Source organism: Thermobia domestica, chromosome 10 (genome assembly GCF_964235325.1).
Source record: "Thermobia domestica chromosome 10, izTheDome1.hap1.1, whole genome shotgun sequence".
Classification (NCBI taxonomy): domain Eukaryota; kingdom Metazoa; phylum Arthropoda; class Insecta; order Zygentoma; family Lepismatidae; genus Thermobia; species Thermobia domestica.
In genome coordinates, this window is record NC_137463.1 from 128362363 (window position 1) to 128386024 (window position 23662).

Sequence of the window (23662 nt, forward strand, 5' to 3'; positions counted from 1 at the left end):
GCAAATAAAGAAATAGGCCAGTTGCTTCTAGAGTGAAACTGAATATAAGGACGCATTTTATTAATTGTGCTATTACTTGTACAAGCTATTTAGACTGTCGTCAGTAGCCTACTTAATACCTAGGGATTGTTTTTCATTACATATTACTTTATACGTATTGTGTAATACAGGGTTTCCAGAAAGAATAGTGGTGCTTCATGGGGCTGCTGTGCAGTAGTGATGGCACTTTGTTGTTAAATTTTCTGATCGTTTTGTTTGGTAACTCAAATAGTTCATTCAGTGTGCTAAAACAAATACAATTCTATCAGAATCTACTATGTTGTAAAAAGACATGTAAAAGTGCGTTTTCATGTCAGTATATTTCTAGTTGTGAACCACATTTACCATGATACATGTCCCAACGATGATCACGCTAGAACCTACTGAACATGTCTGATGTATGAGTGTCAAGTACCGCATTGATTATTGCCTTAAGTTGGTTCACATTATCGATTTTATCGACACACGATGTCTTTTATAAAACCCCATCCTAAGTGTGAGATCTGGGCATCTTGAGAGCTAAGGAATCTCTTTTTGACGTCCATTTCTTTGATCACCAAAACGAAAATCGAAAACACGTAAGAAAATACCAGCAAAGTGAGATGGTGCCTCATCATGGACTCGATTTGTGAGGAGGCAAACCATTTCAACATATATAGGAATGAATTTATGGTGGTAGTTTGCTCAGCGAAGGAAAAAGGGTCCAGCAATTTAATTCTTTGTCATGCCACACCACAAGTTTACCTTGGGTGAGCCTCTAATGTATTTCTATATGACGTAATTGTTCAGACCCACATATACGACAGTTCTGCCTATTAACACACCAGTTGACAGGGAAAATAACTTTAGCAAAGGGGAGGATGCGAAATAGAAGTTGATTATCGGAATCAATTCTCTGAAAGTACATTCACAGCAAACTCATGGCCTCTCGATGTTTTTTGGTTTCACTTCCTGTAAGAATTGAATTTTGTATGCGTGCAATCGTGGTCTCTTATGAACCATGTCATAGATTGTCAAAGGTAGAAACTTGGGTACTGAGGCGTGATATTGACCAGTAGCGTAGCGTAGTATTCCGAAATGGGGATGCCAAAGTTATTCACTTGTGCGATACAATACTACTAAAATCAGCAATACATAGCTATACCGATGGAAAATATAGGGTTGTAAAAAATTTAGGGGGGAGGCGCCCTAATTGGTGGCCTAGTGGGGCATACAGAAGCAAATGCGTGGATTACGTCAGAAGCCAATAAGCAATTATCTTAGCTTCTTCTTACTACTACCATGTGACAAGAAAACTCGGCCCCGCGGTTGTATGAACATTGTTTCCAGTATAGTTCCCTTTATTTCTTTCTCGTGGGCAGCTTCTTTCTCCGCATACCATACTTCAATCTCGTTCTTTAAAAAGTCACCTCTAGAAATTTGTTATCTTGAGTCCGGAACTCAGACGCCCATTCGTAAATATGAGCTTAAGTGTATACATATATCATTTGAAGATGCAAATAGAAAACACTTAAACCAACTCTGGGGGCCTGTTTCTGTGTATATATTTCGTTGTGAGATATCCAGATACTGAAGGCAGGGGCGCAAATCTGTCTGCAATATTGACCGTTCCCAGTTTTTAAAGCGATGTTCAAAATATTTATGAAGTTGAAAAACAATGCTGTGGAGGATCAGAGTTGTCTTCAACATTTGGAGGAGGGCAAATTTGAGGGAGGAGGGCATATTTGAGGCTTACTCTGGGGGGAGGGGTGATGAAACTCATATTACGGTAGATGAATCTGATTTCTGAGGTGAACCTGTTGTATATTATATACCAGGCGATGTAGATGAAATTGTGATACGTATCAAGTGCCGTGAACACATTCTGAAATCTAAATACATGCATATTTATAATTGATATGTTTCTATTTACGCATCCACAATGATCCACATTAAAATTTTAGGACACTCGTTTTGTAATAATATAAATAATGACTTCCCGAAAACTATGAAAGAAAATCAACTATGTATGGCGCAACAATACTCTTATTTGAGCAAAATTATGATGATCACAATGATTAGGAATCGTTACAGGAATTAAACAAATAGTTGAAAATAGACTAAGAATAATTAATGACAATGAAATATTAAAAACACGAGTTTTTAAAAAATGAAATCAGTCAAGGGACCTCAATTTCATCCCACTTTCCTTTGTGGCATTCGGATACAAATCATCAGAATTTCAAATCGGATAGAGGGGACATGTCCCCCTCATCTCCTCGGGATATGTGCCAATGACTGAACGGCCCAAGCAATCTTTGCGAGGGGCGGGAATGCTGGCTCTCTTGGTCTACCAGATCGGTGACCGTGATTATACAGAATGCTTTATATTTATGCTTGTGTGTGTGAGCTCCCTCAAAGAGTTTCTGGCCACGCCACTGGACATACTATGTATTTATGAAGATTAATAGTTTGCCTTTAATTACGATTACAATTACGATGGATTTAATTACGATTAAATCATAACTCTTTTTATACTATTATTTACATAACCGACATGCTTCAAAAAGGCATTGAACTAGCCATTTCTGTTTTGTTCTCTTTCCTTGACGTTAGCGCTCGTACGTTCTGTACAGAAACTATAGCTTAGTTCAAAATATATAGAGTTGGAAACACTTGAAGATATGCCAGCGTATATCTAAAACAAAATGTAGAGTTGCAAGGGGTGAAGAGAGTTAACAAAGCAAGTAGTTGCGCATGCGCACTCGATAGAAAGCAGACAAAAACCCCATTTCTTGCAGTAGACCTGGATGCCCAAGGAACATAGCATACGACAAGAGGAAAGATAGAAAATGTGCATCTGAGTGACGCGCATGCGTAGTTTCCGCTTATCAAAGTAAGGCGAAAGAGCACATCCAGAAGATTGCAGTGGAAATAATTGTGATAATTACAAGCAAACAATTTATATACAATTAAATACGTACTTTTTCTTATTAACAGGGGATGCCGGGCATACCGGCGTTCCCTTACGCTACGCCGCTGATATTGACTTCTATAGACTACGCACACGAAACTGATTCTTCCCACAGTTTCCTCTGATGTATTCGGTATGAAGGTAAAATGTTTTGCACACTACCTGTTTCCTTGAATTGTTTCCTAGAATGGTTTCTGATACTGGTGACAAAACTGTCTTCGTACTGTAATCACTTATTTGTGCTCCGCCAGCCATAACACATGCTGCCTTTTTCTGCATGGCTCTCATCGTTCTTGTTCATGAACACACTTCTGGTACACTAAACTAAACATCACGCAGTACAACGCAAAGTTGCTACTTAATTCACTGATGATAACATATCAGTAGTATGATAACTCCGTGACCATTCCAACTCGTCATTCAATGCTGTGTGTATGTTTTCGTTATTCACCAGGCCGTAGCGCTACCTGCTCTCACTGCAAGCTGTTCATGACATGGTTACAAACTATTCTGAGTTACCAGACAAAACGGTGTATCATTCGATCACAAGAGTACTATCACTTCTGCACAACCCACAAAACCCCACCAGTCTTCCTCGAATATAATGTTCCACTAGTTTCGTTAGTAACGAGCGCATCTGCTAAATAATCACATTATTAGAAGTTGCTTGTTGTACAAAAATACTTTTTTATGTAACTTCAGATCGCCTTAATATAATTAAACCATAGAATATAATTAAACCATAATATAGATGAATACATCTACAATGTGTATAAAAATCATTAAATTCTATTCAATAAATCAATAGAAATTTACATTGAAAATAGTTCTGAACGGAAAGCTTGACCTTTTACAATAATGTTCGTGATATATTGCAAATCAATTTACCACGTATGCAATGAAATACGGCCATTAAAATATAATAATCATATCATTTTTCTTTTCTTAGGGAGCTGATATAATTGTATTCCCCGAGTGCGGAATAACAACTATCTATGTACCTCGCAATAGATCTGAAGATAAAGCCTTCTTTCAAGAAGTACCCCAACCATCCTCTATAGATGCAGAAAATATTTGCAACAATGACAAAATTACATCTACGGTAAGTTGATATATTCAAATTAATATCCTGTGGTATACAGTATATACTAACTTCTATCTAAACAATTAGAAAAAAATCTGATTAAAATATCCAAAAATCAATGCTGAAAGCCAGATCATACTAGATTGATTCTTAGTGGATGTCTACAGATACTGAGAAGATTAGTGGGAACACATGACAAAACTCTAGCTTGTTCCTGACCGTACAGAAACACTGTATTATTCAACCTTCTCTTGTTTGTTGCCGGTAGTGGAAATTATGAATAGTAGTAGCGAAAGGTATTGTTTTCGTGAACGTTATCTCGCCGTGGTGAATTAACAATGTATCAGATCTTGCTGATTTCAAAAAGACCTAATTGTTGATGAACGTCTAGTTAGGGTATCCGTTACATAGACATGAAATTTATTCAGTGTTCTTAAGCACATAACAACGTCACAATGCATGGTAGAATAGCATGTCCTAAGTACAATACTGACAGAACTACGACTCTGAGAGATAAAGACCACCAGGTATTGAGGAGAAGAGTGGTCCGTAAAATAAAGCAATAACCGCTAAAGTGATTACAGATGTGAACGGCCATCTAAATATACCATGTTAACCTGGACAATGAGGCTGAATTTTACAAAATTTATCTTCATGAAAATGCGCGCCGACTACATGGGTGTTCCGGGGCTCCGGCACCCACACAAATAATCTTGTGGGTGCGCCGCACATAAGTCCGAAAAACGAATTCCGGCGCCAAAAATAGAAAACAATGTTGTGATGAAACTAATCAGAAATGCCGTCAAAACAGTCCCTATATACCAGTCCGTGATGTACCGTAAGAATTTGTTTTGTGAACACAATATAGTAGCCAGTGCATACGCGCAAAGTTGAAGTTTCTTTCGAACGGCGTACAGCAGTTAGTTGTGCCTGAGTTGCTGACGGAGAAATAGCTCGCGCTAAATTTCCCTAATTGACAGTAACAAGGTTTCAATACGAATATTGAAGCGTTAGATATATAGTGTACTTCTGAAATGACTGTGAACCTAACAAGTAAGCCTAGTGTAAATATAGTACAGGTAGTATGAAGGACTAGTGCAGTGTCAAAACAAGGAAGAAATAATTGCTATACATAGAGTTACAGAAAAGTTCCAAAGAGTACCGCGACTATTCTTGGACAGTTCGGCCATATATCTTGTATCGAACATAGAACAGGAAAACACACGTCCCCCATTTTCCCCCTTTCCTTATTGGAGTGTATTGTTTGCATGTAGTTGTGGCAACGTGCTGTGAAGAACTATGAAAATTAAGAGAACTATTTATAGTGTTATTTAAAGAGCATTTTTACAATGGGTTTTCATTAAAATGTAATGCACAATTACTACAGTAAATATTAAACAAGTGTGGTGTCAGTGAACTTGCTGAAAAATGCAGAAATAAAATGAAAACTGTAGAGGAAGTATTTGTATCAAAGCTTTTGTCAAAAAAGCGGGCGTGCAATTACATATACGAGCGGTTTAGCAATAAGTATATGGAGTGGCTTGATCAAGACAAAACACTTCCGGTGTTACAACCATCACAGTGTCCGTCAACAACACCACGGCTTTCGGAACAAAAGATAAGAGGAAGACCAAGAAAAGTGTTCGAAGAGAGTTCGCAACGAAGTAAGCAAAGATATGTGAACGAAACTGTAAAGAGTGCCAGTTCCGAAAAGCTGTGCTTGGGTGCAGAATCAAGTTTGTGAAATCGGGCAAGTGAACTGCAGCTGAAGTTGTGAAATTAGCGATCCAGTCTTCGCCTAAGAGACTGAGAATTATGAAAGCGATCCATGACACATCATCTGCTACTATAAGACCGTACAGCCCTGATGAAGTTGCCATAGAATAATCAAGTCAGAGATGGAATCAAGGCTGGATTTACCACTGGGCTTAGGGGCGCAGCGCTCTAGACAAAATTAAGTTTAATAATAATAATAATAATAATAATAATAATAATAATAATAATAATAATAATAATAATAAGAAGAAGAAGAAGAAGAAGAAGAAGAAGAATAGAATAATAATAAGAAGAAGAAGAATAAATATTACTAAAATAAACGAAGTTTCTTATATTTCGTAATTCTCTTTTCGCCTGTTTTATTTACTTTTATGATTTCGGTGTTAATTTTTAAAAAATGGTAATATTAAAAAAAAAAAACTTTTATTTCGTGTAATCAAACTAAACATTTCGTGTTTCAGTATGAAAATACATTTCAACAATCAAAACAATTATTCGATTCGTTTTAGTGATATTACGACTAAATATATGGCTAAACAGTGTTTGAACATTCACACCATATGGCCAAAATTCAAAACAAGTTTCGTTTATTATTGTGTAACTGCGTATTGTAAAAATAAAACCAATTATTCTCCATACTTCCATTTAAAAAGAAACATAAATGTATAACAATCCAAATCTTTTTTTGGGGGGCGCGGTGGCTCAGTGGTAGAGCGTTCACCTCCGGTGCTTGGGGTCCCTGGTTCGATCCCAGCTCGCGCCGTGTGAACTTTGTGATGGACAAACACCGTGCTCGTGGGTTTTCTCGGGGTTCTCCCGTTTCCTCCCACTTTCTTCATTCCACCATTTCACTCATTTCTCATTATCACCGTCTTCTTTAGCCTAACCGGCATAACCGTGGGACGTTAAACTTAAAGATTTCATTTCATTTTTTTCCAAATCTTTCTTCGCAGCAGACTCAATATGAAAATTCTTTAAACATACACAAAAACATCGAAACAAAGGTATGCATTATGGAAGTTTATTTTTTTTTTAATTCTGTATTAAAATTTTGTACGTCGGGGAGAGGGGTGGCAATCACATTTCGGCCTAGGAGCGGCAAAATATTAAATCCAGCCTTGGATGAAATTTATCAATATGGCGCTGAATAAATATCAGGAAACTTCATTTCGCTTTCTGTTACTGTTTTTCTGCTATGGCGATCAGTGTTGAAGACGGATATTGTAAATTCCGCCCACATTTTAGATAATTTAAGGGAATCAAACGGTCCAAACGAGCTAAACAGTCGAACGATCCAGTCAAAAGATCCCATAGAGTCAATTCGTTTCATAAGGGTAAAAGAGCAATATCGACTCAACGACTGGGTGGGTAAGCAGTCCGTACATGATGCCTTTTTTTGAGCACTAGCTAATAGTAATCATTAATGCATTATTGACAGTTATCACTTAAAATTAAGAGTAATAAACTACCCAAGGGAACTACTTGTACTTACATACACTGATCGTGAAAGTATCAAAATAATTAAATAATAAATTATCTTTGACAAAATATAAAATGTAAAATGATTAAGTATCGCCGGTCTTAAGGGAAAAGTCTCAACTACAAATTTTAGTGATGCTAAGTTATAGATTGTATTTGATCATTTTCAGCCAGGATCGGCCTTAAGCCGATTGTGCCAATTGTTTCCAATCGAGTCCCGCGCTATTGCCATCTACTCTACTGTCCAATCTAATCTACTCTCCACTGCCGTTTTAACAGCATATTCAGCCCCAGAGCAAACAAGTGTGTTGTGGTTCCTATGATTAAATTTTGCTCCTAATACATGTAATTAATACATGCCATTCTACTCGCCGGGACCCGGCCAAGTGGCTATGGTACCGTTAAGATGGCTCTGCTACTCTCGGTTGTTAAGTACAGCATGGCTCAACAATGGAGGGTATGACCTCTCCCTAACAAGTAAATGAAAAGTTTGTATTAAGTTTCCGGACATAAGCAAATATTTTCTAAGTTAATGCTGTAGTAGTTTCATTATTTTTTTACGTTTACAACTTCTGTTCTAAAATTAGATATTATGTCCAAGGAGTATTCTGCACACCCCCAACACCCCTAATACTCTCCCAAATTTCCTTACAGACACCCCTGAGCGTAAAAATATTGTATTCTTTCAGTTTGTGTAAAAATGTATATCATTATTCTTGATGCACACCCTCTTTTATTTTGAACCCCACTAAGTAAAAGTTCTTGGCGTTCTTACTGATTGTCATGTGATACTACAGTGAATATCGAGATGGTATCAAATAAATCAGCCTCGGCGCGACTTCTTTGCATATCCTTTCTCTTAATATAGGTATATTAAAAATACAAAACCAGAGGACAAACTTTGCCCTCTCCTGCGAAAAATCCCTTGATGTATTTTCTTTTTTAATCAAGTCAGGAAAACCGAATGTATACTAGTGAGTACTGAATAGGTGGCTGTTTATGAAAGTTTGCCTTCTAACTAGAATAATCCAATGGAAAATATGTCATCCATCTTCCATTAGTTCCTTAAGGTTTGTGATGGTCTCATCACTATTTCATTTTGTCTGAGTCGATAACGATTTAAAGCTGATTATACCTTTCATAAGTAGCTACCTACGATGTTCTCACTAGCGTACTTTGGTTTTCCTGACTTGAATTCTTTTCAAAAAGATACAGCTATTAAGAAATCTTTGAACCAACGAATTCATATCAATGTGCATTTCATTATGTCTTACAAATATAAACTTATAGAAACACCATTGTATTTCTCGTAAAATTCTAGCCAAATTTGATATATTACATGACCCTCTTCCTATTTAAAATAAAGTCGAGCGAGATACAAGATGGCGGCCTTGATAAACATACCGTCAAGTAGATGTCTACTTCCTCCCAGTGTCGGTTAATGTGTTTCGCTTTTTCATCCCTTTACCTGTTTTGCAAATAAAATGAAATTTTCAAACTTGAAACACATTGTTATGACTTATTCTGATCAATCCGTTTTTGGTTACTGCGGCCACCTTTATGGACGGAAACAGTTCAAATTTTTGCTTACGCTCGTTTCTTGATGTTCTACACTTCTCTGCCAAGTTTGGTCAAGAAACTAAATTTCGACATCGATAGGTTTAGTTGTAAGAGAAGAAAACTATGAAATACTGGTACAGAAAATTCTTGAAATACTGCAAGGCACAAAGGTGAATATGTATTTTAAAATTCATTCACTGTCTGCATTTCTCTGAAAAATTAGCTGCTATAAGCAATGAACAGGATGAGCGTTTTCACCAGAATATTTTGTAGATGGAAAAACGTTATAAAGGGAAATGGGTATAACCACTGGACTAGTAGGGAGAGCACAATATATAGGCCTATATATATTGGCTCTACAGACCTTGGTGCAAGTTAGTTCTAAACGTGGGACCCCGCAAAATGTTTCCAATCGAGCCCCGCATCACCTAAGGCCGGTCCTCTTTTCACCACAAACTTGATGTTGAAGAAGTCATCAACTACGTTTGCCAATATTTAGAAGTAGAAACAGAATATTACTATTCACTAACTGAAATACGTATAAGAATCTTCTCAAGGAAAATCGTCTTTCTCAAAATCTGTAAAATGCTTGTTAATGACATTTTCCTCAAGACCAACGATATGAACTGATACTAATTATTAAGGTTCGTCTATAGGGGTCCCATTCGTGTTCTTATGTTCTGTAAATAATATTAACATGCAATATGTATGCTTTATAAAACAAACATTTTCATACCAAGAAAATAATATTGTATTAACTTTTAGTTTGTTTTGAAGATATTTCATATAAAGTAGGGTAGAAAACTGAGTGTCCTGCTATAATGACTTCTAAAATGTGAATTCAAATTTTAAAAAAGACTAAATTAAATTTAATTTTATTTTTTAAAAAATCTATATATTTTTCGTCCTTTCGCTTTTCAATAACTTTTTAGATTTTTTCCTAAAAGATTTTCGATTTTCACTTTTTTCTAAGTTTTTCGTTTTGGAGAACTTCACATTTTGATATATTTTTTCGAAATAATATGGCCATCCCTATTTCGGGTTAGTTAACTAGATGGCCTATAGTTCTTTTCTGGTATTGCCTTTTGGCTGGATACAGGGTAAAGTCTAGTCTCACAATTGTATGAAAATATATATCTTCAATGTTTGTCCAATGTATCAGCTAGTTCCTCTTGTATGAATACATATTTAATGTTATTTAAGCGTAATGTATTTCATCTTCCAGATTTGTTATGGTAAGCATTTTGATCAATAGCTTCATTAGTGGGTTTCGCTGAATAATATTCAGTTCTGAATTTATCCCATGACGCTGTGTGTTTGTTTAATTTATTCAATTATTTATCTCATATTTATTGCATATGTCCTAATTTGGTGTGTGATCTGTAATGTACAATAATTGACCTAACCACATTAACCTGAAGCTCCTATCACCAAAATATAATTTTCATAAACTTTAATTTCCAGCAGCTATTTCAGTGGATGTCACTGGGATTTTGCCCAGAGTGTTGCGCCTTGAAAGAGTGGAAACAGAGTCGATTATGTATAGTCAAAAATCGTTCGAAAACGTATTGAAAGAAAATAAACAACGTTAAAATTCAGCACAAATCTTGAGTGTTGAACTTTGTCATTATTACCTGCAACCTTTATCAGATATCCAAAATCTAACTTTGAAGTTACCTTCACATTCTGAGAAATGTAATTTTTAAAAACTACTCAAAGAACAATGTTTTTCCATGCTTGTACTTAAATGTTTCAAATAGGTATGTCTATCTGTTTTGTTTTTATTTCAAAGATAGTCCGGAAAGCAAAGAGTGCTCTTCTATTACTGAAAACATAATAGCTCATTATTACAGTAAATTTAATTTTTGTTAACTCTCGTTTTTTATGTTCTGATTTTTTTGTTGTTGTTGTTAACTAGGAAACGATTCATAATACTTGGGACTACTAATTAAATATTATAAAATATCTTAATTGCCACAGAATCGACATTACAACCAAATATTACAAATATATATAGAGGCAGATCCAGGATATGATCAAGGGAGGGGCTAAACCATAATGCGCAGCTTTATCCAGTATAAAACAGGGTTGAAGCCCATTTTATCCAGTGTATATCTGAGCGTGAAAGGAGATTATAGCCCCTATAGCCCCCCTTGGATCCGCGCCTATATATATCCGCGGTGGAATTCGTCCGATAGCTGTTGGCAATGTTTGAAGACGCTTATTAGCAAAAATTATCTGCTTCCGGATACGAGATTCATTAATTAATATATTATCACCACACCAACTAGGAGTCTGTATACCATTCGAAGTAGAATCAGCTTTACATGCTGCCAGAATGTACTACTCATCTCCCCATACTGAAGTGAAAGCATTTTTAAAAATTGACTTCCGCAACGCCTTTAATGAACTTAACTGCGACTCAATGTTACAATCTGTTAAAATTAACTTTCCAACTTACCATCCTTATATCTACCAATGCTACTCTGAACCAAGCAATCTGTTTATAAGTGATAACATAATTCACTCACAACGTGGAGTACAACAAGGCGACCCACTTGGACCAGCACTGTTTGCCCTAAGCATCCATCACATTATTAAGGATATTAACACAGATTTAAATATCTGATGCTTAGACGACGGTACAATAGCTGGAAATATCGACGTAGTACTGCGCGCTTTTATAAAATTCTTCTAGAAGCTTCATCTATTGGATTGTTTCTTAACTCTTCCAAATGTGAAGTGAGTTTTCTGAGCGCCAGATATGATGAAGTTCATGACCTCTATGAAAGATTTAACGAAGTAGCACGTGGTATCAAACTCTTATCATCTACCAACGCGGAACTTTTAGGCGCTGCGATCTCTGCCGAATCAAGGAGCAAAATTTTATTGGACAAGATATCAGAATTAGAATTCTTCTTCTTTGTCAATTATCAAAAATTTCTGCACACTCCGCTTATTATTTACTACGAGCTTCACTTTCAATTCCAAGATTACTATATTTGCTTCGTTGCTCCCCTTCCTGGCAGGATAATAAATTACTTGACAAGTTCTACCACACTCTTAGAACAGGACTGGAATCCATACTAAACTCTTCTTTGAAAGACAGTTCATGGTTACAAGCTTACTTACCAGTTCAGAATGGAGGCCTTGGGATTCGTCGAGCCATGGATATCGCCATACCTTCTTTCCTCGCATCATTGTATGACCACGAGAACTAATTTTCTTCAACAGGAGGTTGATTTAGACTCGATTCGAGATATACAAGACTGTATCGATAAATGGACTAGTCTGGTTGGAATGGATCCCCCACCAAACGATAAAAGACATGTCCAGTCTGTTTGATATGAACCCATAGTTAAGCTTCGTTTATCTTCACTCCTATCATCAACTAATAAGCCAGATGACAAAGCCAGGCTGTTAGCTGTCTCTTCCTCTAAAAACGATGCATGGCTTCAAGCTCTCACACACTCGGCCTCACCTTTCTAATGAGAGCTTTCGTATTCCTACACTCTACGCTTAGGTGCTAATAAATGTGAGCCTCACCACTGTCCTGCGTGCAACGCATATGTTGATAATAAAGAATTACATGGTTTATCACGTAAAAAAAAGTGCGGGAAGACAATCTCGACATCATAATGTGGACGACATCATTTGTAGAGCTCTCGTATCAGTGGGAGTTCCTTCAATAAAAGAACCAAATGGTTGTTGCCGCTCTGATGGTAAAAGGCCTGACGGCATGAAGTTGGTACCGTGGAAAAAAGGAAAAGCGCTAGTCTGGGATTTCACAAGTTCCGATACGTTTGCTCAGGCAGGTCTCGTCGCCGCTCACAGGGAAACCGACAAAAGAATAAAATATACAAACCTACTGTACAAATATTGGTTTGTAACAGTAGCAATAGAAACCAGTGGGTCTTGGGGTCACGAAGGATCTAATTTCATTAACGAAGTTGGTAATCGATTAGCGATCAAAACCGGTTACCCCCGAGCTACTGCATTCCTTTTCCAACGTATCAGCATTGGCATCCAGCGCGGGAATGTGCCATCGATCTTAGGCTCATTACCTCCTGGTAAAGAACTGGACGAGATTTTTCTTCTATAACCCACAATAATATAGAAGTACAGATATTATAAAAGGCTGACAACCACTTTGACGATATTCGAAGAATGTATTGAATCCAGGAAAGGATTTTTTATTTACTGCCGAAGTATAGAAGTATGTACATAAGACAAATCAGCTGATAAAGTGATGTTGGAAAAGGAGATGTGACGTAGAACACTAACATTCTTTCTTAAGATTCGCCTTATACATCCTCTTGCATTGTTTACTTTATATATGACGATGTCTTGAGGATGTGAACTGTGACACCTTTTACGTACTGCAACCCTTAACATGTTAGAGACGAACTACTGAAAAAGTAAATTATATATATATATATATATATATATATATATATATATATATATATATATATATATATATATATATATATATATACAACTCATCTGTGCCAAGAATTTTAGAAATCTGGGAATATGATTTCACAAGGAATAGACGTAAAGGAATATCTTGCAGGGGCGAGAGAATACAATGTGACAATTCAATATACATTGATAGCTACAAATTTTATCTTTGAACTAAGAATGTACTAATCTGTGAACTAAAGATGCACTATCCCATAAACACAAAAGAAGGTGGATTTTTTTATACTTTCATTGATATTATAGAAAACATGTAAAGAGGTGAGAGGAAGAAAAAACGAACTAGCCATAAACTTGATGGATTACCCTCTCAACTATTTCCAACTAAATACACTATGACGTCATAGGTTGTTGCTCTTCTTCTAAGGAAATCACGTGGACAGAAGAAACAGCAGGCAAATTTATTTATTTGTATTTGTACCCTCAACAGAATATAAAACTCCAGTTACAGATGGTTAACATTAGTGTTTATGTCCAGTTAACCAGTAAGAGTAATGATGATAAATAAGTTTATATACATACATAAATAAATACATAATAACAAGACAAGACAAATAAAATATATTAAGTGTATCATAGGATTTCCAAAACTTGGTTCCAGAAGTGACGCTTTTTGTTACTGAATATATCTAAAAACACATTCTCTTTACTTATTGCATTGTAAGCAGCACTAATTCTCCAAGTAGGTGACATATACAGTATATTTGTCCTTGCTTTCCGGCAAAAGAATTTTTTGCACGCGTTTTGAGGGACGGGTTTGAATAAATAGATTTTGTAGCAGCGCTGCACAATCAATTTTATTATGCAGAAGCCGAAAGAGAAAAATTAAGTCAGTTAGTGTTCTTCTTTGTTCTAACGTCCTGAATTTAAAATTATCAATAAGATTGGTATAGTGCTCAAATTTTGGATAAAACTGGTCTTTTTGTAGGCAAAATATCTCAAGAATTTACTTTGTAATTGCTCAACTTTCTGGCATTCAGATTTTAAGTATGGATTCGAGATAACTGATGCATATTCTAATTTAGCCCTAACATACGAAAAGTAAAGAGTCTTCAATGTCATCTCATTTCTAAGTTCATTACTCATTCGAATTACGAATCCGAGGTTCCTGTAGGCTTCATTAGTTATTTTATCTACATGTTGGTTGAATATTAACCTATGATCAAATATTACTCCCAAATCTTTCACTGAGTTCCATTTATTTAAATTTGCCCCACCAATGGAATACCAATATTCGCAAGAAAACTCTTTTCTACTGAACGTCACAGACACACATTTATATACATTCATCTGAAGTTTGTTTACCTTACACCAATTCATTACCTTATTTAGGTCTTGTTGTAATAAATAACAGTCTTCTTGTGTTTTGATTTTGGCATATATTTTGAGATCGTTTGCAAACAGTAGTTTTTCTGAATTTGTAATGCAACACGGAAGATCATTGATAAAAAGTAAAAAGAGAAGAGGTCCCAAGTTCGATCCCTGCGGAACTCCTGAAATCATGTCTATTTCTTTAGAAAGAAATTCTTTATAGATAACAGACTGTTTACGGTTATGCAAATAAGAGGAAAAGAAATTGATCATGGCAGGACTAAGGTTAAATAAAGCTAATTTATGTAGTAAAACATCATGTTGTACTGTGTCAAAAACCTTACTGAAATCAGTGTATATAACATCTACTTGACCATTGTTGTCCAAAGAAGCTATAAAGTCTGTAATAATATTTAAATTTGTAACTGTCAATCTACTTTGTAAGAATTCATGTTGATATACCGAGAATGCAGGGCGCACGTGATTTAGTATTCGAACATATAGGACACTTTCAAATATCTTGGCAAATACGGGTAAAATTGCAACAGGCCGAAAGTTTTCAAAATTGTTTTTCTTTCCCGATTTTGGAGTTGGGCAAACTATTGAGTGCTTTCATTTATCAGGAAAAACATTGTTTTTTATTTCAAAATTAAATATTGTACTTAGAGGATATTTGAAAATATCAATACATGCTTTAACAATATATGGAGGAATGTTGTCATTTCCCATTGATTTATTAGATTTTAATTTTCTTATTGCCCTTTCAATCTCTTCTATGGTTATCTCCGAAATAAAAGAAGAGCCTAACACAATATTATTATCAATATTATCACCAAATGAGTGACAACTACCGGTATCATCAGTTGACGACGCTAGTCCATATACAGATTGAAAGTGGTGTGCGAAAGCACTTGCAATCTCATCATTTTTGCTCAGGCTACGTCCCTCGTACAACAATGGCCCAGAAGAGAGATGTCGCGTTTTACTCTTAATATAGTTCCAAAATTGTTTTGGGTCTTCCTGTGTTAATTTCCGTTTCTAAAATAAATAACTTATACTCCCTTGCTATTTCCTGTTTCACTTCCGCAATTTACAAAATTCATTGTAATGATATTGACAATTCCCCTTTCCCCGCAGCCAAAAAGCATGGTGGTACGATTTATTTTTTATTTTTTCTATTATACTACTTGTAAACCAACTTGGAAAAATTTTTGTGGACCTTTTTTTCAAGAGAATACTTTTGCAAAAAGCGTCATAAATTATTTCGTAAAATTGGTCCACCATTCTATTTACATCCCGGTAAGTTCCCAGGCTTAACCAGTTAATTTCATGTAGATCTTTGTAAAGTCGCAAAACATTTCCCTTTCGAAAGTTAAAACCTAAAATATCTTTATGGGAATTAGATTTTATTGACCGTTTACACAATATATTTATGAGAAGACACGGATGGTGCATGTCCTCTTTCACGAGAGGATGCAGCTCTCTTTCTACAGTAAGGTTAGAGAGTACGAGGTCCAACGTTCGTCCTAAGCTGTTGCATACATTATTAAGAGATGTTAGGTCTTAATACAATAGAAAATTATATAAATGCCGATATTTGCCTGTCAAGTTAAGAAAAGAAAATTGCGTTCCATTAATTTGAGAATAGTTCATATCCCGCACTATGAGAATAATGCTGCCTACTTCACAATTGCCTTCAATAAATTGAAAGAAGTAATCATATTGAGAGATACTGGAGTCCGGTTCAATATACACAACGCAAATGTAAACAGCCTTTGAATTAATTTTTACTTTCACAAGAATACCATCCATGTTCAGATCGGTATATATAACCTGAATCACTTCTATGTTCTTAAATGCCAGTAGCACGCCTCCCCCACGTGTTTTATTGCATGCACTATCTCTATCTTTCCGATAAACAGAGTATCGAATATCAAAAAACTCATGATCAAAAAAACTGTTATTTAACCAGGTTTCTGTTAATGCTACTATTTCATAGTCAAATAACCTGACATTGATAAAAGATTATTATGACAGGCAAATAAAAACATCAATACCGTGGCCGATGGTTTAGTAAGCATACTGCACGTTAACTGACACTCATTTATTAATAAAGTACTTGCTATTTATTATTATTATTCTAAGAAATTATCTTGATGTTGAAAGAGAGAAAGATTACTCAATTATAGTATTTTTCTATTATTATATACTGGGTGTTTCAAATAAAATATCCAGTGCTTATGAATCAAACAGCTGGAGGTAAAAGGATAAAACAGAAAGCGTGGTAGTAAAAATTCAGGTGACGCACTGACTAGAGTGTTGTGCAAGACCTCTATCATTTAACCTTGGTAACGGGTGTCATTCGAAAGTTTTAAATGCCCGGATATATTATCTATATATTGCGTAAAACAAACATTTTATTGTAGGAAAGAATGGAACATCATTTAAGAAATGGTTACCACCATGCATTTAACTGTCTTTCTTACTACAGAAGAATAACTTAAGACAATTCTCCGCGGCTTTCAAACACCTTTCCTTCTATGATCCCCAAACCTCACCTGCATGTACTTCTATTTTTGTGAGTATGGCTCAAGCATACCATGTATAATAATAATAATAATAATAATAATAATAATAATAATAATAATAATAATAATAATAATAATAATAATAATAATAATAATAATAATAATAATAATAAAGCATTTTATTGCCGTTAAGCTATACATAGCAATAGACAACGTCAAAATGTGATACAATATTGATATACTTAAGTATAAATAAATAATGATCTATAACTAAATTAATGATGAAATGACATTATAAAATAAATTACAATAACAATATGCATTATAAATACAAGCTAAACTCGAGATTTCAAAATACGTTACACTTCTATTGAACAATTAAAATACTCCTGTAAAGAATAAAAGGGCGTTGCAACTAACCAAATGTATAACTTACTTTTAAATATATCTATATGTTCATCTTTTAGTGATGCAAGCAACTTGTTATATAGTTTTATTCCAATTGTCTCATAAATATTTAATGATTTGGACAGTCATTGATATGGGACATTTATGAATTTACTGCTTCTAGTATTATACGAATGAATGTCTTGCCTTAGTTGTAAAATTTGGTGATTACTTTTTATATAGAGGAGTACTGTGTAAATGTATGGATTTATTATTGTCATAATTTTAAGATTGATAAACAAAGGTCTGCAATGAGCTAATTTGTCTACGTTTGAAATAATTCTGATGGCCTTTTTCTGTATTAAAAGAATGCTATTTACATGATAATTGTTACCCCAAAATAATATACCATACAAAATTATACTCTGAAAAAAAGCAAAGTAAGCCAATCTGACATAGTTATCACAAACATGATTTTTTAGTTGTTTTAGCCGATATATTACTCTTGAGAGTATTCCAGAAATATAATTAATATGCTGTTCCCACGATAACTTGTTGTCAATATATATACCTAGAAACTTCACACATGTTGAGTTATTCTCAACAAGCACTTCTTTTAGACTAAAAGTCATATGTTGAGTTTTATTCTCGTTAAATAAATAAAAAAAAAACATTAGCCTTAAACCAAATCACAACCTGATCCCATGTATTTTCAGTTATAGAATTAAGTCTACTAAGGTCAGGATTAGTATTTAGGAAGGTCGTATCGTCAGCATATAGTATAGAGTAAGCAGATAAAAAGTAAGGTAGATCATTTATCATTAGTAAAAATAGAAGTAGCCCAAGTACTGAACCTTGGGGTACTCCGTATTTAACTGATGCAATACCAGATTTATTGTTATTTACAAAAACAATTTGTTTACGGTTTTCTAAGTAAGACTTGAATAATCTAAAACTTAAACCCTTGATACCGTAGTACGCTAATTTTGTTTAAGGAGAATTGTGTGTTCAACACAATCAAAGGCTTTGCTTAAATCACAAAATGTTGCCTGAACTGAATCCTTGTTTTCAAAGCCTCTAATAACCTTTACTAACGAATCGATCGCTCCAACAGTAGATCTATCCTTTACAAAACCAAACTGTGAATCAGTAATTACATTATACTTATCAAGATAATCACATAACTGCATATGTATCACAGTTTCAAGAATTTTTGAGAAGACTGGTACCAGAGAAATTGGTCGATAACTAGATGGACAGTTTTCGGGCCCCTTTTTATGTACAGGCAGAACTCGTGATAATTTTAAAACTTCGGGGACGATTCCCTGTATTAGACATTGGTTAATACAATGAGTAAGCGGCAGAACAATACAATCAATAACTGTTTTAATTAGATTACTCGACAATCCATAAACGTCAACACTGTTTGAACACTTAAAGTTATTTACAATGTTGAGAACTACTTGGGGAGATATATTTCTGAATACAAAATATCGTGTATAGGTTTTACAGATTGTTCCATTAAATTGACTGCTGTTACATCAAGTTTGTCAATATTATTGTGTACTTCATCTACGGAGTTCACGAAATAATTACTAAAATCTTCTGGATTGGGGTAAAGACAGTCCCGATTACTCTTAACTATAGAATTAATTACATTCCAAGCTTGTTTACACTTATTAACAGACGATTCGATTTTTAACGAAGTATACTGCTTTCTCGCTTCATTAACAGCTTGCTTATATGTATTCCTATTTATCTTTCTTATATTTGTTTAAATGTAACATCATCTCACACTTCATTGAGTAAAACTGAGGGGTGTACCACGTGGAATTATTTTCTTTATGTGGCTTTTTAAGTAGGGTCTGATTAACTTTACAAATTCTTTGTGGGATGAAGAAGTCAAAGTTATAGAGAAATAAATTCAAGAAGCGTTTAAACAGTACATTAGAGTAATTGTAATTCGACAGTAATTCAAACCAATTCATGTTGCAGAGTGAATCCTTGAACTCAGATATTTTACCCTCAGTGATTGGCCTAGAGACAACTATTTTACATTCCGTGGACAAGATATCAACCTCCTTATTTAGTGCGTTATCCAATTTTATCCATACACAATCATGATCAGAAAAAGGAAATATTGATACATCACAATCAGATATGAAGTTGCATATAATGGGTGTTTTACAAAGCATTACCAGAGCAAAATTAAACGCGTATCACCAAGATACAGCACCAGGGTGGCATTGTACTGAAACTTTTGGAAAAAACTTTGAACAATAGTGAGCAAGCATAAGACGCATGTACCCAATTTGCACATGAATAATCTAGTATTAAGTAAATGGTTAGTGCAGACACTTGGATACTGTCCACGCCAGTACAATTATTTTTGTTTCTAGACGCTTGTTACATCACAGCTTGTATATTTGTTGCACCTTACACAGGGCAGCGCCACGCGACGGCTATTGCACTTTGTACTATTCACGTTTACATTAAACACCTGTGTTGCTCTTCTCCATCATGTGCTTGGCTGCCCATGCTAATGCATCATTTCCTTAGCTATGATTGTCTGTACTTTCCTATTCTTAATTCTTTTAAATGACAGTAATTTCACCTGCTTCGTGTAGTATTGGCAACAAGTATACAAGAACTCACAGTTAAATGGTGGTCATTTCCTCATTGGTGTAACACGAACAACCTTTCCCAGTAAGTTTTTCTTCCCTGTACTTTTTTCAATGATAAAACTCATACATATTTTTAAAAAATTCAGGTGGCTCCCTAGGATTCGTATGAAACATACAAAGCATTCCATTCGATAGATCCTCTAACATTTTCTTATCTCACATTTTTACTCTTTCATTTATAGCTGTTTGTGTCTTACAAGGACTGAACATTTCATCTGAAATACCCTGCAGATGAGGAAGACTCATTACAAAGACTTAGATTCTCAGTGGGATGAAAATTTATGTGTGAAAAAGCTGTCAAATTGTATTGATTAAGGACTAACTATACAGGAAAACTGTGAACAGTTGTTTTTAATATTATTTTAAGGCTGAACTGCGAGATAGAATATTATGAGAAGGGCATCCAGGTTGTTTATAGCATAATTGTTCATATCAGGTAAATTGAACCTACTGTAAAACTAGTAAAACAGATGTTTATTATGCCTTTAGGAATTAGTACATTCTAATGAATCCTTCTATTTCAGATTCTCAAAAATTTGTCTTGTGCTGCCATACAAAACCAAATTTATGTGGTAGCTAATTTTATTGAAATTCAACCTTGCAATACCGACAAGGATTCGGAGTGTCCTGACGATGGATTTTATCTATACAATACTAACGTTGCCTTAGACAGGCATGGCAGCTTGGTTGCCAGGTATTTTAATTTATATTCTAATAATTTTAATTTTTTTTACATAATGGTCGAAATATGATCGAGTTATTGTATGCTCAGTGTAAGAGGCCGGCGTCAAGTTTCTCTAAAATTGGAATGATCCACCTACTGGTTCATCCTGAAAAACTAGAACATGATTATGTAATTTAAGAATATTCCACTGGACTGTAGCTAGGCTAATAAGAGCATGACATGTTCATATTCCATTCAATATGCTTGTTGTATTCTGAGTGCATTCAAGTTTTTGAAACAACGAGTTTAAATTTACATCCTTCAGAAACAAGAAAGTTTGCCAAATTGTTTTTCGCTAAATTCAGCTCTATTTTTTTTTAATTTATTAAATATCTTCAAGAAAATAAAACACATCAAACATGTGGAAATCAGCAAAATAGTATCTGCAAAATGCTATTTCATGAACTAATAATTGCTTTCAACACTTTCTTATAGCGCAGGAGTTGCCAGTCTTTTAGGATTGAACACTCGTCCAAAAAGTGTAAAAGTTTTGTTCAGAGCAACCATCCTAAGTGAGGTTTTCTTGGGTTTTCCTAATTCACACCAAAAGAATGCCTGGATGGTACCTAACATATAGGTCCGAGGCTTCTTCCTTACTTCCCCAATCCTTTATTTCTTCGCTTTCCTTGAATAGTGTGATCGCTGAGAGACGTCATCCCTCATATACGTGACGGGCTAAAGCCATACATGCCAAAAAATCTAGAAATCTAATTCCTAATCCTATTTCAGAAATCACTGGAATTCCACTTATCTGTTCATAGCATGCAAAAGAAATAATACAATAATAACAATGATCATTGCAGACAGTGTGACACTGACTACCGCTGGCGACCTCAACTTACCGGTCGACTAGTAGACCACGTTCGATGCATTCGCAAGTCCTAATATAGCGTATAAATTTGGGCACTTAACAATTATGACGTTCATAGCTTATGCACCCAAATTTCTGTTCTATAAAGAAAACTTGGGAATTATTTATGAGCTATTGATTGATACTACCTAGCTTACTTTGTGCATTTCTGATATTCTTCAATGTCTCAGTTATTCACTAAATTCAAAGAAGTGGGGGTTGAGGTTTGTGAAGAGGCTTAAGCTAATTTCTTCACACTTTTACATCAATTCATCTCTCATGTAAAACAAAACTCATTGAAGAGTGAGAGAAGACAGGGACAATACTCAGGGAAGACAGAAAACTAATATTTCTAATACATGATTAAGATAAAAACCATTGAAACATGTTTTTCTCGCTACGATACTTCCTTCATTTCTATCTTCCCAAAGTAAAGTTTGTTGTGTCCTGGTGATTTGTCTCTTAAAAATATATTAATAGTAATGTATTTCTTTGTATATGTACTTGAATGAAATGTGATAAGGATCTGTTAACAGATTTTATTATGCTGAACAATTAACAAAATTTACAATCTGCATTTCGAGCATGGGCAGATATATTCAAACAGAATACATAATGATTTATGGGAGCCAAAAAAAAAACATGTAAAAGAAACAAGTACATATATATGTGAATTAAGATGAATATGTCGTTACCTCGATAGTTAGGTCCTGTCACAAAGAGACCTACCCACAATCTGTATAGCATTTGTCATCATAACATAAATCAGGTAAGATAGGAAAAGACAACTTACAAGCCAGGAGAGTGTGCTGCCATAATGAATTGAAGCCTCTTCAGACGTAACGTAGAATCTTAAGATGTTCCAAATACAAGGAATGGAAGAGAGAATCGAATAGAATGTTTTGTTAATTGAAGTGAGGCTTTTTATATTATTTTGGCAAGACACTTTCACTTTCACTTGTAAGTTGTTTTTGTTGTGTTTGTTTTTGAGTAGCTTTTTGTTTTTTATATAATATAACTATTGCTACGCTATTAGCTACAGATAACAGAAATTGTATATTAATGCTCGTCACATGTACAGGAAAGACATATGAATTTGGGATAACTGTTGACTATGACATAGGTACATAGGATGAATTAATGGGAGTGATTTTCGTAATAGGTTGCGAATAATTAAGAGGGATGTTAGTAAAATTTAATATAAAAGGAAAAGTTTTATCTTTAGGTAGCTGAAAAAGGGTGTTAGTGACATGAAGGGTGTGATGTATAAGAAAGTGGTTATATTGAATTGTTTTGTTTAAACAAGGAGTAAATTGGGTGATTAGGATATTTGCGTATTGATCCACAATTGATGTGTCACAAAGAATTGTGACATGTACTGTTTTGGTGCCATACGTATGAATTGGAAATTTTGAACCATTTAAGTGCAAATAATATAAATTAGTTTGTGGATTTGTAATAATGAATGAAGTTTCATTAATTTGAGTGATTGTTATATTTAAATTCAATGAACATTTAAATTTACAAACTTTTTGATAGAGACCCGCTACTTTGGGGAAACGTAGGTGTGTAAGGCATAATGTTTTTTTAGAATGCTGTGTTGAGACCATAGGTAACTTACAGAAAAAAGGTTTATTTTGAACACTACAGAAGTGAGTGCTATAAGAATTTAAAGGAATGACCTGACTTTTTGAAAATATTACTAGATTAGATTTTAATTGTGGGAAACAGGTTGTAGCATTTGAAGCTACTGGATATTTAATTATTTTGTATAGCCTAAAATGTGTATAGGTTGGTAATACTGG

At 34.7% G+C, this 23662-nt stretch overlaps 1 protein-coding gene across 1 annotated transcript in view; it reads left to right on the forward strand.

Moving 5' to 3' along the window:
- LOC145662704 (vanin-like protein 2) overlaps positions 1 to 23662 on the forward strand; it is a 134695-nt gene that overhangs the window by 64316 nt on the left and 46717 nt on the right. Inside the window, exons 4-5 of the mRNA XM_081728555.1 lie at positions 3942 to 4094; positions 20808 to 20977. Coding sequence (XP_081584681.1) covers positions 3942 to 4094; positions 20808 to 20977 — 323 coding nt within the window. The remainder of the gene's footprint in view (positions 1 to 3941; positions 4095 to 20807; positions 20978 to 23662) is intronic.